Source organism: Crotalus tigris, unplaced genomic scaffold (genome assembly GCF_016545835.1).
Source record: "Crotalus tigris isolate CLP2741 ecotype Arizona unplaced genomic scaffold, ASM1654583v1 scf7180000018806.1695572, whole genome shotgun sequence".
NCBI lineage: Eukaryota > Metazoa > Chordata > Lepidosauria > Squamata > Viperidae > Crotalus > Crotalus tigris.
The window spans coordinates 846,108-865,789 of NW_024097205.1; the positions used below are offsets into that span (position 1 = coordinate 846,108).

The 19,682-nt window shown below is 36.1% G+C and overlaps 1 protein-coding gene across 1 annotated transcript; it reads left to right on the forward strand.

Moving 5' to 3' along the window:
- Window positions 1–1,244: 1,244 nt before the first annotated feature.
- On the forward strand, window positions 1,245–16,369 carry BDKRB2 (bradykinin receptor B2). The gene is made up of 2 exons (XM_039356197.1): window positions 1,245–1,330; window positions 14,451–16,369. The coding sequence occupies exons 1-2, from the start codon at window positions 1,326–1,328 to the stop codon at window positions 15,559–15,561; spliced, it is 1,116 nt and encodes a 371-aa protein (XP_039212131.1). The 5' UTR covers window positions 1,245–1,325; the 3' UTR covers window positions 15,562–16,369.
- The last annotated feature ends 3,313 nt before the right edge of the window (window positions 16,370–19,682 follow it).

Here is a 19,682-nt window from a genome sequence, read left to right on the forward strand (position 1 = left end):
TAAGCAGCTCCTGATGGTGGAGCTGAGGTGGAGATTCTGTTTGCTAAATGGTGATTGTTACTTTCCAGAAAAAAATGAAGTCATTTGATTTGGTTAGATATGTTGTTGGAAAGAAGCCAGCAGTCATTAAGCCAGTCAAAAACCGATAGAACTGCTGTTTGGAGAAGCATTATATCCCCCCCCCCAAAATACCATCATTTATTTTTTTATAAAACACATTTCTAAGGCCCTCCAATTCCAAAATAACTCTGGGTTGCTGACAATTTTAAAAGGAAGAAACATCACAATATCAATAGTTACCTAGAGAGAAAAATACAAACCCTTTTTTCCTTACAACAACACATAACTTAAACTCCCACCCTATTCCAAGCCACAGAGAAAGAGCCAAGTTTCAGGCTTGTTTAAAGGGGTAATTTGAATCTCTGGGTAATCTGCTGCAGAAGGCTGGTGCCGTGACAAAGAAGGCACATTCATGGATACCACTAGATGACACTGTTTACTCAATGAGATCGTGGCTATGGGAGACAGGTCATCCTTCAATTCATTAAGTTTTATGCCATGTAGGGCTCTGTGTGTGATAACCGTCATCATAATTCACCCAAAAGTAAACAGTGCAGCTTGTAGAGTAGTGGTTTTATATGTAGGTATAATGACACCTGTAACAGCTGACCATACCCTCCAATCAAACATGGACCAGACACAGGGACAAAACCTTCCAGTAAAGTATTCTTTTCTCTTCTTCCACTTTAGTTTCATATAATTTTACAACCCCTGGTGTCCCATTAATACATACACTTCCTCCAGGTGGTACTTATAACAAATTGTCATTAATGTTTACCACTTCTATTACAAATGTACAGACTGAACAGGAGTAATTGAAGAGCAGAAGCAGGCTATTTATTTAAACATTTAGAAGGCACACAACTCAAACCACTCTAGGTGCCATACAAAAAAAGGAAAAAGAAAAAAATCACCAATTGACAAATGAAAAAAGAAGACAACACAAACCATTTAGGCATAATGAAATGTAAGGTAGCTTCATATTTGCATCCAGAAAAAGGTGTTCTCTTCCTGAAATTATCAGTGTCTTGGGATGATTTATATTTTATTCTCAGTGGCCTATCAAAAGCCTACAATTTCACAAGGCCAAAAGCAGCTACTTTGAGCACACTAGAAGAGATGGGTGTAGGAACATAAATCAGTTTCATCTACGGTGGGAGGAGCTGTTTCAATTCTTTCCAGAAAAGCAGCAGCAGGAGCACAAAGTGATTCATAAAGGCAGCTACAATTTGAGTGAACATCCAAAGCCTAAGGTTTTTGCTGGAATGAGGTATGTACGGTACATCTGTTTTTCTTTGAGTAAATTGTTAAATATAAAACTTTCCTAAATCTTTCTTACAGTTCCTCCTTTCTCCTCTTTAAAACTTTTGCTGGTTCTCTAATTCCTATTTTTATTGTTAAATACAATGATTAATTAGATTAATTAAAAAGACTTACCATTGATTGATAATAGATATATATGTGTATCTGGATTTGACTATAGTGTACTGCAATAAGTGCTTTCCAGGCAATTAGAAGAACATAAGAAACATTGGACACAAAAACTTTGGAACACACTGAGGAGTAAGAGTGGATGCAGTGAGACTTAAAAAACAAACAAACGGAGAAGCTGTACATTTTAAATGAATGCTTCCTAACCTTTCCAGAGGGACTGGAATCAGCTGCTGTAATTTTCCTGGACAGCATAATTGCTTTGTTCTGTATGTGCCTGAATATTCATTTTGCTGGGCTATTTTGAAGCACAACTGAATAAAATGCACTATGGCCCTGATGGCTGAAAACCATGGGAAACACATTTTAATATGTCGGGACCATTATAAGCTGAGGAAGGTTGTTAAACATCTAAGTATTGTTAAATAAGTCAAAATTCTTTTTTTAGCAGTTTTAGAGGAATTTTATTTAGGTTGATGATAGTAAGCTTGCTAGTCAGGACCTCTATGTAAAGGTCAGGCCTTCAGTCAAGATGAGATTTGCAGCTAACATGATGATCTTTTTAGTTTTTCTATTTTAAAAAAAAGAAAGAGAATAAAATCAGAGAGATGAAGGAAGAATACATTAGCAACAGAACTGAAAAGTAGCCCTACATTAAAAAAAAATGAAATGGATCCTGTACCATAAAAATTACTAGATGAAGCTGCTATTGTGAACAGGACAGTATAATAGGAACAGCCATTCTTAATTTTCCTACAGCAGGGAAAATGGTTTGGTTTCCCCCAGATGATTTGGACTTCAGCTATCATCAATGTTCATCATGGCAAAGGACTGTGAGACTTGTAGTCCATAATATCCAGAGGCTATCACATGTTTGCCTTTCTTTTTTTTTCTTTTTTTTTGGTAATATTTTATTGATTTTCTAATTTTACATTTAAGTATTTAAAAAGCAACGTGGCAGCTGGGTTAGTCAATAATTCAATAACATACAAAATCTTTAATACAAGTCTCAAACTATCACATCAAATATGTCCTCTCCTTTTCCCTTAATATCTACTATCTCATATTTAAAATAATACAATTCTTATTATATCCATTAAGTAAAGATAGCATTGTTACATTTATCAATAAATTTTTAGCTTATACATATCCTAGTTACTTTAACTTTCAATCTTTATAAACAGTCAATGTCCTGTAGTTAGTTTTTCCCAATATTTAGTTTCCCATCAATATTTAAATTTAACATTTAATATTTATAATTTCCAAATTTTTGGTAACCAAAGTTTTCTTTATCACAATTCTTAACAAAGTCTAATATTCAAACTACACATCTTATCTATTTGAGTATATTCTGTTTCCTACCATCTTTCATTGTCTAATTAACAATTTTGTTGTTGTTGTTAATTGCGAAGTCGTGTCCGACCCATCACGACCCCATGGACAATGTTCCTCCAGGTCTTCCTGTCCTCTATCATCTTCTGGAGTCCATTTAAGTTCACACCTACTGCTTCAGTGACTCCATCCAGCCATCTCATTCTCTGTCGTCCCGTTCTTCTATTGTCCTCAATCTTTCCCAGCATTAGGCCCTTCTCCAGTGAGTCTAATTAACAATACATTATAACATTTCTTATTTTCAACTAGTTTCCAAATGTCTTAAATTTAATGACCAAAATTTCCCCTATTTCAACATTAAACATTTCCTCTCTTTTTCTCTTGATATCTCATATTTAAGCTAATACAGTTCTTATTATCTCAATTAAATAAAAACATATTTATTACATTTATCAATAAATTTTAGCTTATTACGTATCTTAATTATTTTTACATTCAATCTTTATAAACAATCAATATCCTATTTATTTCTTTTCCCCAATTTTTTTTATTTCCCCATCAATATTCAAATTCAACTTTTAGTCTTTATACTTCCAGGTTTTAAATAACCAAAGTTTGCTTTATCTCAATTCATAACAAAATCTGGTATTCAAAATGCACATCTTGTCCATTTAAATATATTCTATTTTAATTAGTAATATAAAATCCTCGCTGATAAATCAAAACCCCAATTTTCTTCAGCCTTATTCTAGCTTTCTTCCTTTGCCATCTCGCCCTCCATGTCAGTGCTTTTAGGTCATCAAATAGATCTCCCTTTGTTACTATATATATTATTTGAAATAAAAGAGACCATCCAGTCACCATTTTGGGGAAGGGCTAATCAATCGTCTATTATTCCAGATCACCATAATTGTCCTGATATGTTTTTCTTCCCTTCAGTCTGTTCTTCTTCTTGCTCCTCAAGTTTCTTCTGGTTTATATAGAAAGTTTTTTCCATTTTCAATGTTGTCAGTCCCTTTTCTGAACTTTCCATTGACTGTATTTGTCAGTTGAATACTCTGTCATAGTATTTAATTGTTCCACTTTTTCTGTTATGTTTTGTGTAGTTGATTCTTGAGTTGTAGTCAAAATTTGAGTTCGTATATCTAGGCTGACATCTTGTTCTTTTCTATAGCATCTTATTTCATCACAAGCTGAAAGAATGGTTTCATGTATTGCTTTCAACATAAAGAGAATCTGTTCCTGATCTTCATCCATATTCTCTTAGTAGTGTGTTAAATTAAAAGCTTTAAAGTCAGAGAGTGAAAATAATTTAATAACTGAGTATAGAACACCGCTGAGCTTCTCACAACTGATAATTGTCAAGGTTAAAAAAAGTCTTATCTGTAGTCTGGACTTCCAGCCAAGTCTCCTTTAGACAATAACAAGTTGTAATATCAAACTTAATCACAAGATGTCACCAATGCCATTTAAGGTTTTTTTAAGTCCAAAATTTTTATAATCCTTTTTTCAATTTTATTTCTTTTTTGTAAATAGAAACCAAGATCTTCGATAAGAATAAAAAATCTTTTGGTCCCCAAATTCTAGAAGCATATAAAGCCAATTAGATTAAGGTTATTCTTTCAGTGTTTTAACTCCCCTGGATAGTCAGTCACCATTATTCTTAGAGAGTGGGATAAAAGTTCCCTTCCCTCTCTCCTCACAGGGGGGAAGATACTTTGGGCAGCTTTTGTAGGAGAAAAAAAATACTTGGGATTAAAGAGAGGTTCTTTAAGATCTCACCCAAGTCTCATCCATGCTTCTTTGTAGTACCTGGTGGTAAGTTTGACTGGCTGTCTGCAGCTAGTGACGAGCCATATTTCTATGGCCGGTCTTTCATCCGCTGGTTTGGAGGACTGCCCTGGATCGAACAGAAGGGCTACCACCTTCCTGCGATCAATCAGGGATCCCCTCCTTGCTGGTCACCCCTGCAGGGTGATTTTTGACCCTTTCCAGGGTCCCCCAGTGGTGCAAAATCAAACATGGAAGATGGAGCTCACCTTGCAGCGTCTGCGGTGGCCACAATGGCAAAGCAGAAGTCATGCTTGCCTTTCTTTATGCAATGGCCTTGATATAGAAAATATTGTAGATTAGATTGGGCTACAGTCCAACTGGCTGCTTACTAAGAAGGAAATCCTCTGAACTCATTCAGACTTCCTTCTTAGTAAACAAATAAAATATTCTATAAATGCATAACGTAAACCATATTTTGACTGTGTGAATCCAACTATGGATACTTTCACCCTACAGTAGCACAGATGTAGTCTAGTAATCTGGAGCTAAGGAAAATGCGAACAAGTTGCTGCACATCTGCTCTCTAGGTCATGAGAGACTTTTTGGTACATTTCATAATTCATAATCCTCCTTCACAGAAGCTGGCATATGCAGTTCCTCATCTAGTATATATTTACTAGATATTTTGGGGCAATATTCCCTGCAGAAATGATACCAAGGTGTAAGAAACTTTTTTAAAAGTCACTAGAACAGAGGCCCCCAACCTTTTGGGCACCAGGGACCAGTTCTGTGGCGAAAGATTTTTCAGCGCCCAGAGGGGGCGTGGTTTCATATGCTGCTTGCATTCAGTGGATGGTGCTTCACTTGTTTGCGCAACCCGGTTGTTGGTATGTTGTGGCCTGGTACCAGTCCATGGATTGGGGGTTGGGGCCCCCTGCACTAGAATGAAGCAAAAATGCTCAAATCAACTCTACTCATTTTAGTTCTTTGAATTAGTAACACGAATGAGATCATAAAATCTCCAGGAACCACAAGTAATTCCTACTTTGCAAAATTACTAATGCTGAAATAGTCTTGATTCATGAAAAGAGGTGCCAATTTGTCTAGAGAAATAATTGGAAAAGAAAACTTGAGCTTGTTTTTAATTCCATCAGATGATTTATATGAGCAGCAAAGAACCTTGGCAAAAAGAACTTAAATACATAAGCTTTATTTTCTTGGTGAGAATCTGCAAAAATAAATAGGGTGCTTTGTTATTGTTATTTTACTGACAGCCCTTTGAAGAGAATGAGAAAGCTTTTAAGATTGGCATATAATCATTAGAAAGACAGTTTCAGCTAAAACATAGAATCATTTCTATTTTAATAGCCTTTTAGCAATTTTATTTTGGAATTATTATATAGCATATATCAATTAACCTATTTTGTAATTCAATTTATGGGTAACATGGGCCAGTCAACCAGGAAAAAAAATGTTTTACAATATACATGTAAACATTTTGATTTGATATCAATCATCTGATAATAGCTGCACATCAAACTTATATCAAAGATTCAGAAACAGTCCCAGAAATTATCCTTAGCAATCCAATAAAGGTGTATCCAGACATGTGCCTCAGGTTAGAATTGTGGACTGAAAACAAATTACATTGTTTGGGGGCTAATATCATACTGAGGGTGGTTTAAATGTGAATTGGGGGGTTCAGATATTCTTTATACTCAGTGAGGCTTATGCTTTGCATAACATTTTTTTTTAAATATTCAGGGCAGTTCTAGGGTTGTGGGTAGCCTCAAAATAGCCCAGTGAGCATTGTGATATCATCAGTGGCCACAGTCGGGTGAAGAGAAATGGAACAGGGTGAATTTGTGATGCTACTGTGGTTCGAAGAGTAACCCTTTATTTATTCTGACCAATGCAGGAAATGAAAGAACAAAAACATAATTTTTGTAAAAGATTCTGCCAGCTGAGCTCCTACAGCCAGCTGAGAAAGTGAGGGGATTAGAGAATTAGCATCCTGGGATTCTACAGGGCTTTGTGACTCAGGGCAAAAATAATAAAAAAAGTTATTTGTTTTGCTTTTTTGCCTCAAACTTTATTCTTTCTGAGAAAAGACATACACTGCAACTGGAAATGTAAAGTTTCTTTGCTCTATCATCTACCTGCTTGCTCTCTATTGTATTTCATATGGAAGTAATTTGTTAACTTTTGATTTCTATTTTACCAAGAAATAATTCCTTTATCAGATTGGGCCACTGCCCCTTCCTCGTTGTAGTATTCTGTTCTCACAGTGGCCAACCAACTGCACAAAGAAATCCACTAATATCTTTATAGATGACCTTCAAAGGCCTCAAGGCTAATAGCCACTGATCTTCAAGATTTCCATGTATTGGATGAATCTTGTTTTGAAACTAGCATCGTACCTCATCATAGCAAATTCTAATGGTTCGAATTAATGTGTTATGTAAAAAAAACCTCTCATCAAGAGGAGATGTTCCTCATACTCTTCCATATGCTGCAGAAGTGATAAACAGATTTAGAATTATATGACCTCCCCCTGCAAATAGAAAGAGCCAGTTTTAAAACCCAACCCATCTCTAATGTAAATTAGCTACCTTGAGCACCAAATAGGCAGAAAGGTAGGGAATGGATTGAAATATTAAACAATAAATGAACATTAGGGAAAGAATTATTGGCATTTCCTCTTTTATGTGCAAGTATATTGTATATAACTGCCCTTTCAGATTTGTTATAGCTGGTATCTTCCTTTGCCACAAGTTTCAGGGGCAGTTCAAGGCCACAGGACTTTTCTGGTATGATTATACTTTATCCTTGGGTACCAGGGATTATATATAATGGGCTTTCTGTGCTTTAATCTTTGAAGCTGCCCAGTATCACTTGTGTGGGATGGGTAGCTATAAAAATCATATAAGTTTCTATATATATATTCAAGTATTTATAAATAAAATAAAAGGGGTAATTAATTTTAAATTTTTTGGTCTACTTTAGCGTCTGTCTTTTTCATTCCCAAATCATTACTGTATTGATTTTGATGCTTAGTTATATATTTCTATCTCTGTGTGATTTTTTTTATGATATAAATTTAAGTCTAGCTATTATTAGTATTAGAAGAAGTAGAAGTAGATTATAGCAATTCAAAAAGATTGGCTTAAATAAAATTGTGATTTTGTTATTGCCCAACTTGAGTCTTGGATGAGAAAATTATCAGTTGAAATGAGAATAACTCTACCATTGAATGGGAAATTGGACAAAGGCTTCTGATATTAATCTAATATGCTAGTGTCTGAAAATAAAATTTCCTGAGGTAATGAAGCAGATTGCGTGCCCAGAAGAGCTAAACTAAAACTATTCCACTTGTAACAAATGAGTCTATATCCACTTGTGCAGGAAGTTGATTTCCATTTACTTAGCTCGTCTCAAAAATATCCTGAATTGACTAGGATAGAATTGTGCTTTAATGATGTTTCCTGTGTTTCATGCAGAGCTCTTTTCCAGTTTCTGGCATGCAAACACTTTCAGGCAATCAAGAATATTATACAATCCTTCTTCCCAACTGCATGGTGGGAACATAACCTCAAATGTTGTAGGCAACAAAAAGTAATGAAATCACTACTTGATAGCACTTTCTGGTAAATTATGATTTGGGTAAAACAAAATTAATTTTAAAAAAGCATGTCTAGAGTATTCAAAATGCAACATAATATCACAATGTTAAAGTTGTCAAATGTATTTTAACAAAATAAATTTATTTATTCTGTCAGAAATATTCTTCACGGTTAATACTAGATGACTGAGTAGCGAAATCAAACTGTTTGAGCATTCTGGTGTTTGAGTAAATAGAAAAGGAGTTGGCTAATTATAAGAATTCAACATGCAGCTTTTTGTCTTTTTCCTTTTTGCTGTGGGTATCAGTAAAGTTTTGGTTTGCTACCATTAGCATCCATTTCTCTAACTCTTGGTAAGGATGAACTTCCATATGGATGTTCCCCCAATTACATCTCTATAATTACTAAAATAAGAGATGAAGGATTATGCTGTACTTCAGACAAAAGGTAGACAGACAGGCAGAACTTTATTTTGCTCATTGACCAAAAGAAGAACAATTAATAAAATAAACATCACGAAACTACATGTGCAATATGAAGCTTAGGTCACTAGCAGCCCTTTTGCATGGACTTTTGACTACAAAATGATTAACAAATTCTATCTTCAGATTTATTTTATTTATCCAATTTAGACCCCACCCACCTTACTATCTAAGGGACTCTGGGTGGTTTACAGATACTGATACAGTATACCACAGGTCGGCAACCTGCGGCTCCGGAGCCGCATTGGGCTCTTTGAGCCTTCCCCTGTGGCTCCCAGCCTCCTCTGCCTTTGCAGAGAGAGACAGAGACAGAGAGAGGCAATTGCGCTTCCCTGCTTCTCTCTCTCTCTCTCTCTCTCTCTCTCTCTCTCTCTCTGTGTGTGTGTATGTTTGTGTTTGTGTGTGTGTGTGTAAAAGAGCGTGCACTCACAGTGTTCTCCGAGGAGCTGAAAAGCTCATTGGGCGGAGCTCCTCCCTTTGCTGCGTCTCTGCAGGAAGCAGGAAGGGCAGGAGAGAGCTAGCTAGCCCAGCTAGGCTGACTCAGGAATTCTGGGAGTTGAAGTCCATGAGTCATAAAAGAGACGAGGTTGCTTACCCCTGAGCTTGTTGGACAACAGCTTGAAGCTTGCCAGGTGAGCAGCAGATAGGAGGGGGGGAGAAAGAGAAGGAGAGAAAGAGAGAGAGAGGGAGAGAGAGAGAGAGAGAGAGAGAGAGATAGGAAAGAGAGAAAGAAAGAAAGAGAGTGGGGGAAGAGGAGTGGCAGACCAAGGGCAGATAGAGAGGGAGGGAGAGAGAGAAACAGAGAGAGAGAGAGAGACCCTTTTGACATCTAAAATGAAGATAACACTGCATATATCCTTTTTTTACCTGTGTGTGTATGTAATTTTATTCTCTTAAAGCATTCTCCTGGTGATCATTGTTTTAATAGTATGGATATTCCCAAGAGTCATATTTATACTTTTATTTTTAATGTCATATTTTTACTTTTATTTTTACTTTTATTTTTAATATACACACATACACATACATACATACACACACACACACACACACAAACACACACACACCTATAATAAAGGTAAAAAAGGATATATGCAGTGTTATCTTCATTTTAGATATCAAAAGGGTTTTGCGGCTCCTGGTGTTTTGTTTTTGGTGGGAAACGGGTCCAAGTGGCTCTTTGAGTGTTTTGGGTTGCCTACCCCTGCAGTATACAATCCACCTTCATATCAGAAAGAAGCAGCTGTTACATTACATCTTGCCCTCATGGAAGAGGCTTTGCATAACTTCTCTTTGATTCTCATCCTACAAGATTGAATAGTGAAGGATATTTTTCTGTTGTTACACAGTACTGAGTTCTAATCCTGTTTAGGAATAAGCTGTGCGACATTGGGCTAGTCACTTTCTCTCAGCACATCTTTCCTCATAGGATTGTTATTGTAGAGAAAATAGAGGGAGAAAGAAGTGTTATGTATGTTCATTCCCCTGAGTTATTTATAAAACAATCAAGGTGGGATAAAAAAAAATCAAATAAAAATATATCCTGGATGAGTTTTTTAAATTACACTGACCACCAGGAGGCAATATGCAATGCATGTCAACCTATTTGGGACCCATCAGACATACACATAGCTACAGATTTTTCTATGAGCTTCAAACTCAAATGGTACCAACTATGAACCATGAGTCCGAATCCATGAGAGGAAACCAGTCAGATATCACTCCCTAGTGGTCAATACAAGCAATTAACAAACTACAATGTTAAAGTTATAGCAAGAAATATATTAAGTACTGTACATGACCTGTCAAAAAAGTAAAAAAAAAAAATCTTGATTTTTTTTAATCCTTCCTATGTGCACCCTATGTGAAAATAAGCATATTACGGGTAATTAATTTTAATCTTAAAAAGAATGAAATAAAATTCCTTTTCCTTTTGGTCTTCAAGGGCACATCAGTCTTGCAGCTTCTCCAATACAAGTGCAACAACTGTCCTACTTTCTCTTCTAAATGAATCATCTCTAGTCTATTTCATTCTGGAAAGATTTGTTTTGTTTTGGATTCATTATGTTTGTAAAAAAGCTCTTTAATTCTCAGTTAAATATAATTAAATTTTCAAGTAAGCAATTATAAAATGGATTAATGGATACCGTTACTTTGTATAAGGTTTAAAGAATATTCAGGCCATTATGTGATATTTTGCTGGATTTCAAGTGTTCAAGAACTATGTCAAGGCTCTTGATTCTTTTTTTTTTGATGGTTATTTATTTTTTAAACTAAACGTGGGCTGGTCAGTATTTCAAATCTGACACCCTAAAATATGGAGATCTTGCTCCAACATATCCCAAATTGGAGCATACTCCAACTTTAATAAAACAATACATTTCATGTACCAGAATGTGAACAGAATTTGGCTTGCTGAGGAATTCTGGGAGTTAAAATCCACACAGCTTAAAATTGCCAAGGTTGAGAAATACAGCTCTTCATTTCAATGTATTTCCTGTAAATAAATCTCCTTTCTGTTATGCCTATAAAACCTATTCTACTGATCCCAGGCTAGGTCCTGCTCTTAGGAAGGCTTACACACACAACACACACACACACACACAGAGAGAGAGAGAGAGAGAGAGAGAGAGAGAGAGAGAGAGAGAGTTTCTATTTCCCACATGTTAGAGAGAATAAGGCATATCAGTGTATATGCCTTGTCTTCTGCTCACCTTCAAGCTGTTAGGAATTCAGATAAAACCTGAAGAATCTGTAATATACTAAATGCATGGATGTATTATACTCACATGTTGCCTCACTAAAGAATATGTTTCCAGAATGTATGGGTACCGTTCTGAGTATATTCTATGCAATTCATAGAATTTATGTTTACATTTTAACTACCTGTTGTTTTTTCACTGATGCCATTGGTACTTTTTGTAATTAGTGTAAATTGAATGCTACTTCATAATAAAAAAAAAACAGCTTTAAAACAGCAATGCTAGATAGGGATACCACAGACAGATGGAAGGTAAAATGAAGGGGTTTTCTCTGGTAAGTTGCGCTTATAACATGGTTAAGAAAAAAAATCCTTTAAAATTTAATTAGAAATAAACTATACTGCTTATTAACCATAAACCAAGAAAAATTCCTTGAAATATATTTCCCTAACTAAAGGCCAGCTAATCACTGCACAGTTGGAAAATCTGTACTGTTCTGCTGCAGATTAAAGTTTGGTTGACTGGGTTAGGTGAAAATCCCTTTCCTTGATTCTACAATAAATCTTTGAATATTTTGTCTGAGAAGTTATCACAATATTATGCAGCGTAGTGGCAGGAAATCCAACCATGAGCTCCATTTCCTTTTCTATTGTTCTGTGGCTATAAATATATGAGAAAGAATGACTTCCCACAATAACAGAGGAATCCCTGAAGCTGACCTCCTTGTACAACAGGGGTCCTAAAACATGGCCACTTTAAGACTTTAAGACTTGTGGACTTTAAGACTTGTGGACTTCAACTCCCTGGCTGGGGACTTGTGGACTTCAACTCCCTGGCTGGTGAATTCTGGGAGTTGAAGTCCACAAGTCTTAAAGTGGCCAAATTTGAGGACCCCTGTTGTACAATGTCACTTACTAGCAGAATTTGTCATGAAACATTGCCAGCATATGCACTTGCTCAGGGCTGAAATCTTACCCTTGTCAAGAATGCATTACTCCTTTATCCTCCTCAACCCACATGTCACTTTTCCTCAAAGATAAACCCAGTTTCCATATTATAATCCACGTCCAGCTCTTATTAGGTCACCTCACTTGTTTTTCTGCAGTTCTGCTTTATCTAAGCCTCTTCATAATCTTCTACTGGTGCATGGATGCTGCTATTTTGGATGCATGATTAGGTGGGCATGGAACGGACATTCTTACAGAGGGTATGGCCGGCTGAAGCCCTGTAGGATTTTACCACATGGTAATATTTTCTATTCCTGTCTACTGCAAAATAAGTCTCATTGAGTTCAGGTAGCAAGCCATCCATGCTACCTTGGAGTAACTCAGCACAATGTACATCAGAGATATGCTGCTGAGATATCTACATCTATATATCAATATAATCTATCTATATCTATATAGATAATCTAAGATTCAGTGAAGTGACGTGACAGTGAAGCATATTTTAAGTGCATTTTACTAGACTTATTTTCTCTAGTTAAATATTTCTGTTCAACTAATTTAAACATTTAGGAAAATAACCCCTTCCATTAATTATGCAACATGTAAAGCCAAGAATTTAGAGTTCTAATTTGACTTACATTTTCCTTTCTAAATGTAAGCCAAACAAGCACTCAAAATTAGAACCCCCATGGGTTTATGGCAGTTGGGATAGTTTCAATTCAAAATCTCTCTCCTTCTTCCTCACTCCCCAAACAACACATTATACAAGAAGAATGTCTCTGGTTTATGTTCCCCAGAGCAAAGCAAGTCAGACTTCAAAGCAATATTCTGCACACATTTTTATGGCTGGACAGCTACTATCTGTTTTCTCCTTATAAGTCTTTAACTACCAATTCACAAATGACTGAGCTAACTCATCTCCAAACTGGTGACACTGACCACTATTCACCTGTCCCTGAAAGTACATCTGCATAAAATATCCTAGCCAATTATCCAGCCTTAGTTCATCAAATTAAAAAGGCTATCAACTGTTTTAAGAAAAGTGACTAGCAGATTCCCCAGCTTTCCCCCCCACACACACACCTTTCACCAACTAGCAGGAAACCAATCATTTTCTGTAATGTGGGATAGGTTTGGGCAAATCTAATCATACACTGAGAATAGTATGTTTATTCATCAGTCAAGTTGCCCAGCTAACAGATTCTATTCATGGAGATGGAGAAGAGAGTGCAGAGTGGAATGGAGAAGCAGAATGGAACATTTCCAGCACTCTTGCTTTATTCAATCCTTCCTCCATACAACATACTTGTCAAGCTATTTCTCAATACGAGTATTTTGGTCTCCTAAAAGACCATGACTACACCACAACATAATAGTGGGGTAATGGTATGTGTGTGTATATGAAAATAGGAAAACATGAATAATCTTGTACTTATATTCAAAGAATAATTTGTTTATGATGATGTAGATTGGGTGTCCAACCTTGACAACTTTAAGACTCATGGTGGCAGGGGAATTCTGGGAGTTGAAGTCCACAAGTCTTAAAGTTGCTAAGGTAGGACACTACTGATGTGGATACTCCCAGGGTGACTGCAAATATCTACAATATATCCCCAATTCATTCAGCAATTCACCAGAATTTTGTCAGTTTCAAAGTATTTGGCAATTCTTAAGTTTCTCTTCAAAACAACCCTGCAACAGAGAATAAGCTGGAAATGAACAAGCTGACTAAAGGAGAGTCATCAATAAAGCCTTAACACTAATTTGGAGCAGCTAAACCCAACATTACGTTAGTGCTACTGAGGTTTTGCAGGTAGATAGAAAGATTTTTTAATTTCTGCATATATCTGCCTTGTACATTTGACTTCACTGATATACTATCAATGTAGGAATTGCTGTTAGCAAGAACACTTCTCTGTAATATTTTCTTTAGCATCTTGCAGTGTTCCTTGGATATATAATTGTTTTACTTGCTCCAAACAATTTCTTCTAATAGAACTGAATTCCATCCTTAGTTTTCATTTAAGATTTGATTTTTAGATATTGCACTGAACAAGGATCTAATATTCTTCTTCTTCTTCTTCTTTTTTTACTTTCCAGCACTGAAGCAATGCCTATATTGGGTGAGCATGGTATGGCCCTTCCTAATGGAACAGTCAGCTGGAATGAAACAAACACATCTTGCCCTTGGCCGGAAGACTGGCAATGGTTGTTACGTATTCAGCCTGCCTTTCTCTGGTTTCTTACTATAGCCGGAACAGTGGGGAATATATTTGTTCTCAGTGTCTGGTGCTTCCATAAGAGCCGCTCCACTGTGGCTGAAATTTACCTGACAAATTTAGCAGCAGCAGACCTTCTGTTGCTCTGTGGATTGCCTTTCTGGGCTATCAATACAGCCAACAACTTCCATTGGCCCTTTGGGCTCATCCTCTGCAAAATCATCAACTCATTCCTTGTTATCAACTTATATTCAAGCATTTATTTTGTGGTCATGGTGAGCATTGATCGCTACTTGGCCTTGGTGAAAACAATGTCTCTGGGACGCATGAGACAACCAATGTATGCCAAATGGATTTGTCTTGTGATTTGGATTTTTGCCCTTTTCCTTTGCTTTCCTACTCTGGCATTCAGGTCATTAAAGGATGTGAATGCATATGAGGCCCTGGCCTGTATTTTGGAGTATCCATCTGTTTTTTGGTGGACAGTTATCACGGCCGTTTTGCTGAACACAGTGGGCTTTCTGATACCAGTCTGTATCATTACCTACTGTTCTGTTCAAATCATCCACACTTTACAAAACCGTGACACTCAAAAGATCAGAACCATTCAAACTGAGAAAAAAGCCACCATATTGGTTCTTGCAGTCCTTCTTCTGTTTATCATCTGCTGGCTTCCATTCCAAATCACCACATTCATAGACATGTTATTTCAAATAGGTATCATTTCTGATTGTGATGTAGAGCACGCTGTTGTTGTGGCTAGCCAGATTGGCGTCTATTGTGGTTTCATCAATAGTTGTCTTAATCCAATAGTCTATGTCATCGTGGGTAAACATTTCCGAAAGAAATGCAAGGAAGTTTACTTTGGCAGAGTTTTTCGAAGACCTAGCTCAGCATCATCAATGACAACCATGGAAATTTTCCATACTCCCTTTTCAGTAGATACTCAAAGGAAAAAATCTGCTGTGAATTTATCCCAAAACCATAATTAGCTTATTTCATTAAAAAAAAAAAAGATAAGAGGTTAAGTAAAAGTATGGTTTTAAGTGGAACTTCATTTTCAGTGATAAAGACTAATGTGTTACAGATTAAAGTTTGGTTTGCATAAGATGCCAGCTCTAGTCAATTAATGGGGCTCAATTAGTATGTTTGTACATATGTGCCTGAATATATGTCTATGTGAATATCAAATATCTGCATCAGATATTAGATATCCTTTTCAAAAAAAAAATATTTCTGGAAAGAAAAATCATGTATGTCTTCTATGGTATTTTAGTAGGGAATTCAAAGATGTTCAAATACTTGGGAAATCTTTAGATGAACTCCTTTGTTCTGGAATCCTTGCTCTTCTGTCACAGGAATACCACCCTAACCATTGTATAGGTTCCTTTTGGCTTGAACATGAGAGTAAGCATAAATCCTATTCAGATTGCACAGTGAATATACAAAAAGGAGAAGACAACTGCTCTTGCTATGACTTCCAAGCTTAACACCTTCAAGTTACAACACATTTTGTCTCAGCTCCAAGCATTTACTTTCCTGCCAGATAAAGATAATCAGTTGTGCAACTGTTTACCCATAAGGCCCTTTTAACAAAGTCTGGTACTCAGTAAGCAGCCCTACCATGAGGAATACTTCAGACCCATACATGTTCAGTTCTTATTCACCGTGATAGGGAGCTAAAGTTATACAGCTAGTCCTCAACATACAACCACAATTGAGCCCAAAATTTATATTGCTAAGTAAAACATTTGTTAAGTGAGTTTTGCTCCATTTTACAACTTTACTTATCACGCTTGTTAAGTGAATCACTGCAGTTGTTAAGTTAGTAACACGGCTGTTAAGTGAATCTGGCTTCCCCATTGATTTTGCTTGTGAAAAGGTTGCAAAAGGTTATTACATGACCCTGGGACACTGCAACCATCATAAATATGAGCCAGTTGTGAAGCATCTGAATATAAATCACATGACCATAGAGATGTTGCAACGGTCATAAGTGTGAAAAATGGTCATAAGTCACTTTTTCTCTATGTCATTGTAACTTTGAACAATCAATAAATGAACTGTTATAAGTTGAGGACTCTCTATAATATACCCCTAGAGATGCTTCAGTAGTTCGGTTGTCTAATAAACTGATTACTCTCCACCTGCTCTGTCTATAGAAGTTAATGCAAGTGATTGCTAATGGGAATAGTGTGTGGGGGGGAGAGATAGTTATGGGGCATAGGGAAGGATCTGGAAGTACTGGCAATATAGTTCCATGACATCAGCCAACAGAAACCAACAGAACTTTTCTTATTGGTGTGGCTAGCCCTGAATGTAGTAAAAGTGTGAATTGAGAAGTGCCAGATTATTTTTTTTTCCCCTCAGTAATCCACTAGCATCTAGAGAAGAGTCTAAAAGCAGTGATTCTTTTTATCTGAATTCTATTACATTGGCAATATACATATAATCAATTGCTCCACCTAACAGGAAGGTGAGTGGAAGGCAGAGCAAGATAGCTATGTTTTATCAGAGACCAACTAAGGGTTTCAATTACAAGTGTTACTATTTTAAATGCTGTCTTAACTCAACTGTAAATCTGTATTTCTTTGAGTGGATTTGTTTGCCACTGAAACTATGAATTATGAATATTTGTGTTGTTTCTATTGTTTTACTTGATTTGCATACATATATGTTTGTAAATATACTCACAAATGCTCATGAACACAAGTAATTTTTTTAATGGTCTATTGCTTTGAAAACAGTTTTTTTTTTTTTTTTTTTGTAGAAAATGTCTTTTTCCCATAGAACTACTATGCTGTATCTTGCTCACTTAGGAATCAATCAGTTCTCTAAATTCCAAAATTATTATATATTATTTTGTAACAAAGGTCTTGAACTGTGCTTAGCACATGTTAAATAAAACTTATATATATGTTAAAATTCTATTTTATTTAATTAGATGTTATTAATCCTAGAATTTTGTATTTTTTAATATTCTCCATGTAGAGTTCAGAAAAGTAATGGGATGGACACAGCCTATCTATTCAGTAGAACCACCTAGTGTTTTGGCATTACAAATTCATCCCTCCATATATATAATCATGTTGAATTTGTAGCTACTGTACATTGAAACTGTATTTGTTCTGAAATAAAGTATTTCATGAAATGTTCAAAAGAATGAATTGAAATTCAGGATGATAATCTGTTGACGTTGTGATTCTCATAGCAGGGATATAGCACTGTAAGAGTTGCTGAATTATCTCCCAGAATCTTTCTTTCCTGGTGACTATGGTAGGAATTGTAGATCAACCACATCTAAGTTGCCCATTAATTCCTAATTTATAACCTTTATTGTTCACATGTTTTCAGGTATAAAGATATGAACATTTTAAACAGTCTTGTCTAATCTGGAGTCATTCAGGTGCATGGTGCTTCAGATTATATAATCTTCTATCTTAACTCTGGTATCCTGAAAGTATATTGAGATTTAATGACAAATAGCTAAGAGATCCATTGTACGTCAACAAGGTTCTCTAAGTCTCAGTTACTTAATGATAACAAAATAGCTGTGCACATACATATACTAATGGGTCAAATATTTTTAATCAAGATTTGTTGAATAAATCACAATGGCTGATTTGCACACAAGCTATCATAAATATATTTGCACAGTCATAACAGAATAACAGAGTTGGAAGGGACCTTGGAGGCCATCTAGTCCAACCCCCTGCTCAGACAAGAAACCCTATACTATTTCAGACAAATGGCTGTCCAGTCTCTTCTTAAAAACCTCACAGCTTCTGGAGGCAGGTTGTTCCACTGATTAATTGTTCTAACTGTCAGGACGTTTCTCCTTAGTTCTAGGTTGCTTCTCTCTTTGATTAGTTTCCATCCATTGCTTATTATATTGTATATTGTGTCATGAAATATGTTTTCCACCAAATAAAAAAAATGTAATTATCACTCCAGCGGCAATTTTATTTCTGTAAAGGGCCAGAGAAATGCAAGGGAGCTTGGAAAATAAACATGGGAAGTTGTTTAGTTCTTCAGTCGCTTTTGTCTCTCACTGACTCAATGGCCATCATTTTGTCAAAGTTGTCCATGAGCTATTTTCTTAGCACTTCATCTTATTCATAATTCCTGTTAACTAGCCCCATTTTTCCTTTCCAATTAAACTCAACATTTCTGGATCCTAAGCATCCTAGGTTTCTTATACAATTCCCTTTGATAATGAATCAATCAGAAGCAGGCAGCAGGTTTTTAGAAGTTCTGAATAGTCTTGTAGAAGATATTTTTACAGTTATCAATTTTTCCACCATGCTGAATCCACCCATTCTTGCACTAAAGGAAAATACACTGACCTAAAATTTGCTGACCTTCTTGCCTGTCCCTATCTTACGTCTATTGTCCTCATTTTACTTTGCTGCCACATGGTGGTACAAAGCAATTGGTAAAATACTCTTTCTTGTTATCTGCTTGCTTTCAGAATGCCACCAGACAGGAAATCATCCATCAATCTTGAATTTTTGAATTTTTGACCATCTCCTGTTCAACTGCTCATGTCAAAGCATGAGAACACACCTCTCAAAGCCTTAAACTCCTGCTAGATTTGCCAAACCATGTTGGTATCCCTTCAAAGCTAGTCAAACAGGTATTGGAGAGGTTGAGGGAGGAGCACAATAAAGCAGAAGAGAAGCTTTCTCAAAATCAGAAAGTGTCTCTACACTGAGAAACAGTCGAGTTTAAGAGCAGGAGCTCTGCATCTTTCTCATATGCTTCCCTAGAGAGGGTCTCCATGGAAGGAAACATCTGCTTTAAATGGCTTCCCTAGGAACGTATTATTACTTTCAATTTTGTTGTCAACCCCGATGTAACTAGCAATGAGAACATCTGTGGTCCAGACTTTCACACATTGACCTCAATAATTGGTATTAATAACTCACATGCTTCTAATATTGAAAATAAGTATTTTTACAATGATTTTAATCAACCATAGGATAATGTGTCACTCCACAAACAGTTCAGCAGAGGGTGGAACCAGGGCCAAGCTTAGATTTCATTTTCATTTGGTTAAAATTAAGCTTCTTTCATAAGACTATAATGCTGCTCAATTATGTTAAAAATTACA